Genomic DNA, 13,167 nt, shown 5'->3' with positions numbered 1-13,167 from the left:
GTCTCATCTGTGTCAGGAAAGCAGGAGAACTGCATCCATGATGTTCATCAGAATCTGCTTCTTCCCTTGCAGCTGCAATGCTGAGACTGCTGCCAAATCCCCCTCCAAGGGACAGTGTGATCTGAGGGAAGCTGATCTCCCACCTCCGGAGGACAGCCAGCAGCCCACAGCGATGTCCATGGCAACAGAGACCTGGGAGAACAAGCCAAGCAATGAGACAGCCAGTGCCACTCCACCTGCAGGGAATGTAAGGGAGAGGAATTCACCTCTCATCTTGGGCACGTGTTCAGGATTTTTTCCTCATTAGAAGCTCTGAAGGATCCCTTGGTTGTAGGATCTGGGCAGGCTGGGAGCCTTCAATCAGAAATCACACCAACTTCCATGAGTGATTAAACTCTGTTAGAAGCATTTCTAGTGCCTTTTTTACTACACTTAATGAAACAGGAGTCGGTTTTGTGCCCCTGCCTACATGCCACTGCATTTCTTTCAGGGAGTTAGCAATAATGACTTCATGGCTTCCAGAGTGTCTGGGAGATCAGACTCCCTCCTAGTCCCCTCCTGGTCAAACTGCTGATGTCAGTAAGGCATGGAGGATGGAGTTGCGCACCCCGCAGCACCAAAATGTTCACAGAGCAGAGGCAAGATAGCTCAGATTCCTGGCGACAGGCCCCTGGCCTGGGCTGTGCTGTTGACTCCTTCATGGGTATTTGACAGCCATGATCCAACCCCGTTGTGTTCTCAGAGCTACACAACAGCAAAGGGAAAGGAGTTCTTGCTCTTAGGACTGAGCAAGACAGAGGGACCAGAGGGAACAGATTCCTTAATGATCTTGTAATGGAGCTGCATTTACAATCCCACTGCTGATGAGTTGCCTTTCCTCTCCTTTGGCAACTAAAGTCCAGTGGGTGCAGACAAGGTGCTGCTTTGACCACAGCCTTGCTCAAAACCCTTTCCTGCCTTTCTTGCAGACCCCCAGTCCTGGCTGTCGCCGATCCAGCTCCGACATCGTCCATGAGAGCACGGATGGTGCCAAGGCCCAGCGGGAGTGCCGGCTGCGGCCACACTTCAGTGACCCTATGCCGACAGACTCGGTGAAGAGGAAGCAGCTGGAGCTGAAGATCGCGGCTGCAGCGCGGCAGCACGCGCAGAAACGCCGGCAGGAGCGAGACTATGGTACACACTCTGCACTCTCAGAGGGGCTGAGGGGCCAGATGCTGAGCCTGCTGTGCTGCTGTAAATATGGAGTAACTCTATGACCTGGGGAAGGGAAGCATTCTGGGTTATACCCAGGCATGCAAGAAATCGGGATCTACTCTGCTGCATCTCTGTCCCTGCATGGCAGATGGCAGGGGAAGAGGCAGCCCAAATGAGTTCACAGGTGTGGGCAGTGCAGGGGTGACAGGCTCCAGGCTTCACCTGGGAGCCATTTGCTTCTGACTCTCACCAGTCTCAGCAGCAAAACAGGGAGGGGAGGCAGCTCAGAGCCCTGCTTTGCCAATGTAGCCTGTCCCCCCAGGATTCCTCATGGTGAGAGATCCTCAGGTGAGCTCTCTGCAGCTGGCAGTACCTGTAATGATTTGTATCTGTTCTCAGGTCCAGTGGTAGCAAAAGCCAACCTCGGCCATGGTGGCAGCTTTGATGAGACCCGCCGTGCCCCACGTGGCTCCCTCCGCTCCAGACACCATTGGAGCAATGTCAGCAGCCTGAGCACAGACAGTGGGATTGTTGGCGTGAATGATGCCCAGGATGACCTGGATCCCAGCGAGGGCACCCGGACCAAGTCAGCAGATGTGGAGAGGGCAGATAGTGGCATTGGCCAAATGCCAGCCAGGAAGTGGAGGAACAGGGCATCTGAAACACTGAGCTCCCTGCAGGCCTGGGAAGCCCACCGTCCCTGCACTGACTGTGGAGAAAGGGACCTGCCAGTGGAGACAGATGTTCAGAACTGCAACCAGAGGCGGGCTGACCTCTGCGAGAAGTGCCGCAAGCGCAGGACGGAGCGCAAGGAGTCTGTGCTGGAGTTTGTCAACACAGAGGCCAGCTATGGAGAGGACCTGCGCATCATTAAGGAGGAGTTCTACCTCCCCATGCAGGCGGCCGGGCTGCTGAGCCAGGAGCAGCTCCAGGGCATCTTCAGCAACATCCAGGAGCTCATTGACCTCAATGAGAACTTCCTGGAGATACTTCAGGAAGAGATCGATCAGGCCTTTGACCAGGTATGATGCTGTGTGCTCTAAAGGGGCTAGACAAGGCAGGCAGGAATAGGTTTTGTATCAGTGGGTCAGCATAGGTGGAGCATAGGAGCAGGAGGTAGGATTCCTGGGTTATGGTCGTCTATCTAGTCCCTTGTTCCCTCAGCTCTTGTAAACTAGTGATTTCAGAAGCTATGTGCCAGGTCATAGCTGCTGGCCCCACTCTCTGCTGTGGTAATGCCACTGACCTCACAGGCCACCAGCAGTCCTGCTCATTTATCCCATTAACAGGACCTAATGGTCCCATTACCAAAGTTAGCTCTAAGCTGGTTAGCCTGGGTGCTGGTAAGAGTGTGACCATAGGGGCACAGAGCTCAGCTTGGTCAGTCTCTCAGGCTATGCTCTTGCAGCCCTGAGCTGGCTCGCTTCATGCTGGCTTGGCTGTGCTTGCCTTGGCTTGCAGTTTACTGCAGCTTGGCTCTAGGCTGGCTGCAGGGCCAGGCAGCACAGGCTGCTCCCTGCTCTACAGCTCTGTACTGGCTGTGTACCACCCTATGCACCCTACCTTGCACAAGGAGCTTTCCTGTCCCACTAGCATGGTGGTCAGAGGGCAGAGAATTAGAAGTAAGACTAGAGCAGCAGACAGTCACTTCAAAGAACATTTAAACAGCTCAACACACTCTTTTCTTCAAGAAACCAAACCCCACTTGTTGCTGTGTCGGTTTCTCCAGGATGTTTTGCTCTCTAGGAAAACATCCCTTCTCTCCCTCTTGAAACCCTGCATGTCAGACTGAGTGACACGTGTCTCAAAAGCTGCCAATTTGAACAACCACTTGTGCACCTGGCACAGTGAAGACAGATGTGCACAGCTTGTTTGATGGTCCCTGTGAATAATTTATTGAGACAATGGCTTCTACAAACAGCCATGAGTTTCCCCATCTCCTCCATCTTGCCTTGGCAATCAGAGCTCAGTACTGTACCAAAAAGCTGCCAGCGGCCAGAGAACTGCTCCCTGTCCTGCTGGCGATATAAGTCATGTCAGCAGCATACACCTCGACAGAGTTAAGAGCATTATGTGGCACCAACTTCTTGCTATTCCCATAATTTATTATGCATCCAGAAATCAGAGGACAGTTTACCATGGTATTTATTTTTCCCTCTAGGCATCAAAGTAGCCAGTAACACAACTGAAGGAGACTGCTTCCCAGCCAGGCCAGTTGCTGGGAGCAACTGCAGAAGTTGTTAGGTGCCATGTGTGTTACTGTTACAAGCCTCCTCTACACATTTGCTCCTGAATGCTCTCTGTTAATTTATGCACTGCTGCAGGGCCCCAGTACACCCTCCTGAATAGGAGGCTCACTCTGGCCTTTGACCCCCTGCTCTGGTGAGCTGGCTGAGTGCACAGGAGGAGGGAAGACAGTTCTTTGTTGTGGAAGAGCAAGCAGTTAGACCAGCTTTCCTTCCTCTCCCCACGCACTGCTTCCCCTGGACCTGTACAGATTGCCTTTCCACTAGGAAGGGTGAGCCCAGCTCCACCTTTGGTCTGGTGCTCACCAGATCCTGCAGCAGGGTCATGCTGACAGGACTGAATGCAGGCTCCGTGGCTGTGTTTCTCCTGAGCTAACCAAGCAGGGGATCTATTGCATTCTTGCAGGGGGATGATGACCTGATGACTGTGTGCATCGGAGAAATATTCCTAGAGTTTGTCAACATGCTGCCGGCCTTCCAGACCTACTGCCTCCAGCAGTCCTCCTCCGTGAACATGCTCAACGCACTGGAGAAGGAAAAGGAGTTGCTCAGGTGAGAACATGGCTGTGTTCATCCAGGCTGTGGGGACAGAAGGGCACCAGGCTGAGTTTGAAGCCCTTGTCAGCCCAACTAGATCATAGTTTGTTGCTAACTTTCTTCAGTTATCACTCTTCTCTGTTAGGGTAAGGACAGTAATGTAATCTCCAAAGAATACTGAGTTCTTGGTATCTCCACTGAGGCAACCAGTTGGTCCCCAGCTATGTTTTGTGGTAGCAGTGTCTGACCACTGCACTGAACTGTCACCAAATAATGCTCAGCTGAGAACAGCTCTCATTCCTCTGCCAGAGCCCAGGTTGAATTTCCACTGGAGAAAGCCACTGTGAGGCACACATAATTTGAATTTGTTTCCCATTCCTAGCCCCAGCTTACTGGAACATCAGGCGAATAATTTGTCTTTCCACCGCTCAGCTTAATATGATGACAGTACCAAATTCTTGTTTAGAGTGCTGTGTAATCTGATGTTGAAAGGTGCTACAAATTAATATAATCTGATATAAGATGATGTATGTGCCTCGCGTTTACATCAGGGGGTACCAGGGAAAGATCACACCCTTGCTATTTTACAATTTAATAGAAGACTTAGGTTGCCGTGTGGTGGTGTCCCAGGCACCTCATCATGGTTCTGCAGCTGAGCACAGGTACAGAAATTTTTGTTGGTCTCTGAGAAGACAGAATTCACAAGGTTGCAAAACTGGGGGGGCTGCAGTGCCCAGCAGCACCACGCTGTTCATTTGCTTTTAGGATTGCAGCATCTGCTGGCAGAACAGCTACCATTTCATTCTCTCTTCTTAAATCCCTGCAGAATATTCCTCAATGTCTCCCAGAATGACAACACAGCACTGCGGCGGATGAACTTGAGGTCCTTCCTGATGGCCCCTCTGCAAAGAGTCACCAAGTACCCATTGCTGCTCAGCAGAATCATCAAGGCCACCACCGAGTACCACCCGGATCACGGCAGCCTGCGGGAGGCCAAGAGCCGCATCGAGTCCCACCTGGAGCACATCAACATGAAAACCAAGCAGGAGGGGAACACATGGACCCTCCGATCCTTTCGCCAGGACAGCAAGAAGAAGAGGGAAGTCATTAATATTGAAATGAGAGAAACTGCCCTCAAAACTGTTGGTTGGCTGCGGGAGGAAACGCGATTTGTGATGGAGGGGTCTCTGCAGCTGGCCCAGCCCCCCGACGGCCAGTGGGTGAAAAAAGGCAGCAAGACCTTGAAGTTCCAGAACATGCAGGTTCTCCTCCTGGTGAACATGAAGCGTGTGTCTGAGTCCAGCCTGGAATCAGCCGAGCCAGGGCCTGTGAAAGATGCCGTGCTGGTACTCATCAGGGACAAAAATAACGGGAAGTTCCATTTGCTCAGGGAGCCCTTGAGGCTGAGTAATTGCATTGTCTCTACTGATCCCGACTGTGACGACACTTTTGAACTCATTGAGATCAGGAGGGAGGCGTTTGTGTTCCGGGACAGTGACCGGGCACGGACTCACCACTGGTTCAGGCAGATCAGGCGGTACTCCAGGGAGCTGGGCTCCTGGAAGAAGCGACGGAACGCGCTGCCCAACATCATGATCAGCACTCCTCACACCAGGCCCTGAGTCCTGCACAGGCTGACTTGGCTTGACCAATGTCATGTGCAGAGACCATCAAGAGCCTCAGTGGCTTGAACTTGCTGTGCTCCATGGACAACACAGGGAGGAGTCTGACCCCCAAAGACTCTTAACAGCACTGGAAGCACCACAGCCTAATGCTGGTCTCCAGCTCAGGACTCACAACCAGTTTGTGACTCATGTACATACAGAGATGGTCTCCCCTCAAGGAGCAGATCACTGAAGGAAAATACTGTTTAACTTGTTGATATTGCACTGCAGGAGAATGATGTATGATGCTTGCCATTGCATGGATCGTGTTGAAAGCCAGTCTTGATGAGAGAGGTTTCCACTACTGACTGTATTTCATCAGCATTAGGTAAAGTCAGGGTCAAAATTAGGTGCAGTATTATGCAACAGAGGATGAAAGTTGGAGAAAATTATGTTTTCCACCACTACTCCTAAGGACTGTATTTCATTATTCACCTCTGTATATTCAGTCAAAATACTTGTTTAAAAAGAAAGGCCTTTCATCTTTAATCCACATCAAGTAGGTGTCAATTTGCTCAGATTCAGCTGCATGCACACAGAAAAAAAAAAAAAAGGAAAAAAAAAAGGAAAAAAAAAGGCAAACATGAATAAAAGGAGTCTTTGCTCTCTGACACATACACCCCACATATGTGTAGAACCTGTGGAAGAGCAGCATACCCCCACTGAAAGTCTGTTATTTAACTGACTTAGGGACTGGAACATAATGCTGCATCTGAAATATCTCAGAAGTATATGTAAATACAGCTCTGCTACCACTGATAGTGAACTTAAGAGTTTGCAATTATTTAAATGATGTAATCTAGTGTATTTCAAAATTTAATTGAAAGGAACAATTTACCTTCTACTGTAGAGTAACATAAAAGGTTTTAATAATTATGTTTCAATTACTTTAGGTGGGTGTTTTTTTTAAATATTTGTACTCTGAAGTATATCTTTCACATGTGGGTGGCATTCAGGTGAACAATGTGCCTACGTCTACTCTGTGGAGGGGCTACTCCTAATGAGACTGGGAGAACAGTACAAACCTGCTACTCTAATTCTCACTAGACAGCAACAGACTGGCACAAAATCTTTTGCTCTGGCTGCAGTCCTGCCTGGGCAGGTCAGGTCTCAGCACACCAGACGTGAGAGCCAAAACTGAGGGCACAAAGCACTACCCCGTGAGGTCCAGCCTCTCTCAGTTCCTCAGCAGGGAAATGACTCGAAGCTGAACAATAGTAAAAAGGCAAACTGGGTTTAACCTTTTCAGCCTGACATTACCACTGACCGCTGCCTTGCGATTACAAGATCAGCAAAATGTCACGCTGTGACTTACACAGCAAAGGCCAGATTTCAGCCCGGGAGGCAAAATTAAGGGAGCCTAAATATTGGTTCATGGATCTTGGAGGACAGCCTGTAAATGTTCTTTCAGGCCTGCAGGGTAAAGACAAAGCCAATCAGGATTATTCACTACCAACACAGTAGTTTTGTTACAGGCATTTTATTTTACAGGAGGATTCATACAAGTACATTTGTGTATTTCTCCAGAGGTCAACCAGCATCAGTGGGCACCACCTGAAGGCAGACAGAAGCCACCTTCATAAAGGTAGCCCTAGTCTTGTAAAGTCACCAATGACACAATCCCTGAGCAGGCCTCAAACTGTGCCCAGTGCTTTGTCCTCTTGCCACAGCTGCCAGGGCTTGTTATACTGCTCCAGGCACTGAGGCAGAGACCAGCAGTGAGACATGCTGTGTCTCACTGTATTTTCTCTTCATCTGCTGTATTTTCTCTTCATCTGCACCATCCAGCATTCTAGTGCTTCATTTTGTCCTAGAGGAAATGGAAAGATTTGCATCATCTGGAGGGTGCTCAAGACGTGAGGGTGGCTGCACATAGCTGAGCACTGTAGTGAGCAATAATTGTCAAAATGCTTGTCAGGGCAGCAGCCTGGCTCCCTCAGGTAAGCTGGAATTCCCTCCAGCTATTTCCTAGCTGCTAGACAATAATTGTTTGTTCCCCAAAATACTGAACAGCCAGTGAAGAGCATGAGGCATTGCTTTAGTTTGCTGTTTGTTTTTCACAGAGATGGATGCCTGAGCAGAGCAGCTGCTGGAGGAAAATTTCTCTTATGCTGTCATGACAGATCTGCATCTATGAACCTTCAAGCCCCATTCACCTCACACGTAAAAAGCAACAGCTTGTAGCACCTTTGTCTTCCCTGCCAGGATCACAATGGCGCAGCCATCTTCTCTTCATTACCTGCGGGGCAGCTTTGACAAGGCAAGGCATAGGTACAAGTAAGTGTAACAGATTAATTTATCCAAACAGCAAGTGGCTTTTACAGCCACACAAAGCTGCTGCTTTCTGGAAAGTTTTCAATTACTTTCCAGCACAGTGATTTTCTCCACATCAATTCATGCTCAAAACCAGCCGTGGACTGTTTGTACAGTCATATCTTTCAATCAAGATACCTTCAGCCAGCCTGGCTGTTCAAAAAGGTTAGAGAACAATAAGTATACGTAAAAGGTCTGATATTTAGCATCAAGCTTGTGTTGGGCTGATTGTTCAATTTGTTAGATTCAGGGTATTTCTAGGTATCACAGGAAGCACCTGCCTGCCAGGCTCCAAGTAATCATGGCCTATTTCCTCTGAACCAAGCAAACTGTCCCCAGAAGAGGGTCCATAAATAATCACAGGGTGTTGAGTTACAAGCAGGACATGTACTTGGTGCTGTAGTCCTGTCTAAAAAAACCCGTGGCCAGGGAACAATACAAGCCCTTTGATCTGGGACAGCCTGCTACGGGAAGCGACAGTGGGATTGTTGAACCTGTCAAACCAGACAGAGGTTGTGCTTCCAACACACGTGCTTCTTTTATGTATCCGATGTGTACACAGCTGCTTGGCTGCCTGTAAATTACAGGTGTTGAAAGGGAACTCGAGCATGGAACAATCCCTATGGCCCTGGAGAGCCCGTGATGTGGGGTGAGGCAGCACAGGAAGGGCGAGGAGTGCCAGCACACTGACAAGGCAGTAGATTTCCATAATCCTTAGACACCTTTCTGAACTGCATGATCCCACTCCTGTGACGTTCCAGGTCTTTCAGCATCACATGTACATGTCTTACTTGGCAGCCATGGAGATTAGTTGTGCTGTATTTTTCCATTTCTGATTAACAAATGGACAAAATGCTATTATAACCCAGGGTACTTGGGAACAGGGTTGTCTGTAAGCCAAGAAAGCAATTATTTGTTCCAGACTCCATCATATTTTTATGCCTTTCATTGTCATGACTGACAAAGTACTAAGATTACTTTTCAAGACTCCTGCCCACTGAACTTACCCAGCTAGTACAAATAGACCTTTCTGGACATACCACGTCACAGGGAATAAGAGAAAGTTAGTTACTCCCTTGATTTATCAGAACTCAAAAATGACCTTTAACAAGAATTTAGTATAAGCCTTACTGGTCATTTACCAGGAAAACAACAAAAGGCAGTCTTTATTTATAGACTTCATATAGTTTTGAGTTCTGAAGGCAGACACACAAGAAGACAAAACACTGGATTAAGAGCCCCCTGTGAGCTCAGGTCCCAAGGAAAGAAAGAATAGCTCCTTTATGAGTCACGAGGCTGGGTGGGAAAGCCTGAAAAAAACATGGGGAGATGAAGAGCAAATACTTTAGAGGGCAGAGACTTCTGCTTTGGTGAACAGAGATCTCCTTTATGATGTCCTTGTACATTCCTGGTTGTCCTTAACAGAAGTGTGGATGGGGAAGGGGCATTCAGTGTGGGTCTCCACTCTATGATCAAGAACACATCTGAAATGGAGCACCAGCTTTGGTCTGGCAGCACAAAGCTACTGTAGCTGTCACTGAGGACTGAGAGATTGACCTCAGCACATCCCAAGGTCTGAAAAGAGCTCCAAGACCATCTCAGATCTCCTGCCTTCACTGCATGTGAATTTATAAAGCAGCAAAAATCCCAGGAAAGCAGATCTCCAGCAGGAGATTCTGGTGAATCTTGCACTCTCCTGCTTGTCCCTGACATGTTTAAAGGGAAAATAATTTAAATCTTTGAGAACTATATCAAAGATCCCTTCAGAGCTCATGGATGAGGCAGCTGTAGTAACTCTCATTTTGTGATGTCAGCTGAGTCTCCTCTTAAATGCATGTTGGGGAACTGGGTGAGATTCAGCTGGAATTAGGTTGACATTCTCTGACTTGAAATTGGAAAAAACCTGAAACCAAAAGCAAAGGAGGAAACTGTCCTCCCAGAGATCAAATAAATATTCAAAGCTCTCACTGTCATTGTTGAGTGACCTGTCACTACAGTGGAGTATGATGGAGCTAAAAGTCTTACTGATCAGGCAGGCAAAGGAACTGCCTTATATCTCTCATGCTGCTGCAGAATATCAGTACAACTGGAGACAGGTACAAGCATTATTAAAAAAAAAAAGTTTTGACAATACCAGTGTTCAGTCCAAAATAAGACATCTCCCTCAGGAAGTTGAAGGTGATCCACTAAGGGAAACCTTTCTACAGCATGATGGAAAAGTTGAGTGATAGGAATACAGAGTTCCTGTTCTTCAACAGAGATGGAAGAACACTCTGGAGGAATCACAACACAGGCAAAGCATCCTGCAGCACCCATCTCTGCCCGGGCTTGAGCAGTTACACAGCTGAAAAACATTGAAAAGCTGGCATTAGGCTTTAGATCCATTAGCAGGGATTAATGTAACGATAATTTGCAACTCTCCAGCTCAAATCCTGCCCCAGTGTGATCTCCACTACTGCAGGCTTTGCATCCCTGAGAAATTGTCTTGGCTACAAATGAGAAGACCCAGTCTGCAAACTGGATAGAGACCTTGGGAAGGTTCTCTGCATAGAATCAGGCAAAGGAATCCTTTGTTTCAGGGGCAGTGGAGCCCCGGTGGTTTTGAACCCTTCCCTCTTAGTGCAGGAGCTTCCCTTGCAGTGCCAGTAACATCCTTGGGAGGATCCACATCAAACTTCTCTCTGGGTGGAGGGCTGGGCAGATGGGAGCGGCAAGCCTGGAGGTCACAAGAATGTCACAGAGCAGATCCCATGACTGATGCCTGGGATAACCCAACTGTGCAAAGAGCACAAGGCCTTTATAGCCCTGGACCATTTCACAGGGGCTAAAATCTCAGGCTGAAGTGACAATAAACAGGCAGTGACACCTGACAGGAGATACCCATCTTACCTAACTCATGCCAGACCCACATCACACAGACAAGAGACATATACCAGATAGGACTCTTCCTCCCAAAATCAAACACTCCTTTCACAACATTCCATGAATTCAGGGGGGAGGAGGCTCTGAACAGCCTCTACACACTCTTCAGTAGAGCTGCACTGCAGCATCCAGCAACAGGCAGCACTTTAATGAGGGAAGATAGACTGCTGGTGAGTAACGGGTCAGCATCCACACAGACCCCTGGAGTCACAGACCCCCTGCTCTCCTTAATTGCCTTAGTGTGTAATGAACTCACTGGCTGAAAACTTGAGTGAGGCTCTATAGCACAGAAGTCCTCACTTTCCACAGTGAAAAGAAGACAAATTATTTACAAAATAAAAAGCAGTTAAATTAATGCAAGAAAAATCAAAGTTTACCACATAGTGTTACAGGTCAAAGAATACTTAAAGCTGACACTGCAGGGAGAGGAGGAAGCCTCCCTCCACACACTGGTACAGCATGTGGGGGGACTGTGTGATGCACCAGATTGGGAGCAAACATGGCTGAAAACTAAAGATCAGTTCCTTGATCCAGTTCACTGCACAAAGATGTTTGCTGGGACCAGAAAAGGGCAGCCTGGAGGTGATAACATGTCCTTTAACAAGTGCCAGGTTAAACAGGTGGCTGGACCCTGGCTGCAGTTAATGAATTCCAGCAGGCAGAACCCAGTTCAACAGCCAGCCCCAAGGTCTGCTCTGCATCCTGTGCCATGGAGCTCTGCTCACCCCTGCTTCCCAAACCGTTTCAGGTCAGCACTTCCATGGATCTATTGGGCTTGAACAGGCAGTGCTATAAATAAGGAGCAGTTAATCAATTACTTAAGTGCCCTTTTTACCAAAATTAAAAAAAAAGTAGAAATTACGTCAAGATGCAAAAAAAAAAACAACAAGCAAACAAAAACCAAATGAGTGAATACAAAGATGATCCAAGAGAGTGCTCCTGGGAATACACTTGAGGCTGAAGTGGCTCAGGGAACAGCCATGCTGGCTGTTGAGTCACTCTCAGTGCTCCTGCTCTGACTCACTCCCCTCCCAGCTGCCAGCGCTGTGCAGTCCATTCAGTACCAACAGGAGTTACTTGTTCAGAGTTCAAGTGCATCTGATTCATCATGAGCCATCAAGCCTCTGCAGTCCTTGGAGCTCACTGCCATTCCCTGCTGGCTAGCCTGCTCCCATTCCCCCTGGGAAAGGGAAGGGTCAAAAAAAGACACCTCCCCATCCTTCTGGGTTTTCCTTCTTCCCTCTGCTCCCAGTTCTGGGATGGAAACACAACTTATCATTTAGGATCAGGGTTCTGTGCAGATTTACAGTCAAGGCCACAAGATCCTGCAGACTACCTCTTTGCTGCAGCCTAGAAATGGTTTTCTTTTCCCTTCTCCAGACCCAGCTTGGGAATGCACTGTACAGCCTGGCTCTTGCAAACGATGCTTTTTCAGAGGAAGATGCCAGGCTCTCAAAACCTAGGAACAGCAAAGATCGAGGTGTTTGCTAACACACTCCAGGAACACAACGCAGGAGTGTCTCTTTCTCAGCCACTTGCTCTTCACAGAGCCCTAGACAGAAGGATCCCACACTTTGCACCTCTTAAGCCCTAAGTAAGAGACTTGCTCTTCCAGTTGTCTCTCCCATGGTCCCTGCACCTGTGACACAGCACTGCTCTATGTCCACCCAGCTCTCGGAAAACACTGAGAGAGGCAAGAGCTGGCAGATCTGGGATCTACTGAAAAGCTGCATTAGGCACATGGGATCCTGTGTCAGGAAGCAGACCTGCTGCATGACTAAATGCAATTGGAGTACTTGGGACATAAGCCATGACAAAGCCTTAACACTGGCCCTGCAACCAGAAACCTGCCCTGCCACGTGGCCTCACATCCCAGTTCCACATGCCAGGAGTCCTCCAACCCGAGACACTCCAAACTGGTGCTCAGGAAACCTTTCTCTTATTCCCCTGCTCCCACACATTTCCTGTGTGACCTTGATCTGCACAGCTGTGTCTCAGAGCCTTAGTGTGTTGTTTCACCCCACGTCTCTGGTTTTGGCAGTAAAATTGGCTTAAGCTCCTTCCTTCCTCCCACCTCCACAGAGTTAAATCCAGAAAGGTGCAAACAGTGGCACAGGGCAAGAACAAAGAAGTACTTTGAAAGCTGGTCTCATTGCCATAGGACTCAGGAAGTTACACCCTCATTTTCTTCAGTTGTGAAAGAGGGATATTACTCTCTGGGTATAACTTAAATGCCACTGTATCAGAACAGGGTCCCAGGAAGGGAAGCAAACAACAGCAGGTGATCAGAC

General features: G+C 48.4%; 1 protein-coding gene across 12 annotated transcripts in view; it reads left to right on the top strand.

Annotated features, from left to right (window-relative positions):
• Positions 1–13,167, top strand: part of LOC113965483 — a 53,963-nt gene that overhangs the window by 38,313 nt on the left and 2,483 nt on the right. For 5 of the 12 annotated variants that reach the window (XM_027678969.1, XM_027678965.1, XM_027678966.1 and 2 more), the window contains 5 exons: positions 73–247; positions 969–1,173; positions 1,594–2,216; positions 3,847–3,992; positions 4,804–6,533. In XM_027678969.1, coding sequence (XP_027534770.1) covers positions 73–247; positions 969–1,173; positions 1,594–2,216; positions 3,847–3,992; positions 4,804–5,599 — 1,945 coding nt within the window. In that variant the 3' untranslated portion in view covers positions 5,600–6,533. Of the gene's footprint in view, positions 1–72; positions 248–968; positions 1,174–1,593; positions 2,217–3,846; positions 3,993–4,803; positions 6,534–7,116; positions 7,406–7,429; positions 7,582–7,704; positions 9,411–13,167 lie in introns of those variants that run through there. The other 7 variants (XR_003533550.1, XR_003533548.1, XR_003533547.1 and 4 more) reach the window with 7 other exon arrangements.

This window comes from Neopelma chrysocephalum, unplaced genomic scaffold (assembly GCF_003984885.1).
Source record: "Neopelma chrysocephalum unplaced genomic scaffold, ASM398488v2 Primary Assembly neopelma1_44, whole genome shotgun sequence".
Lineage (NCBI taxonomy): Eukaryota > Metazoa > Chordata > Aves > Passeriformes > Pipridae > Neopelma > Neopelma chrysocephalum.
This window is presented reverse-complemented; position numbering and strand designations above follow the sequence as displayed.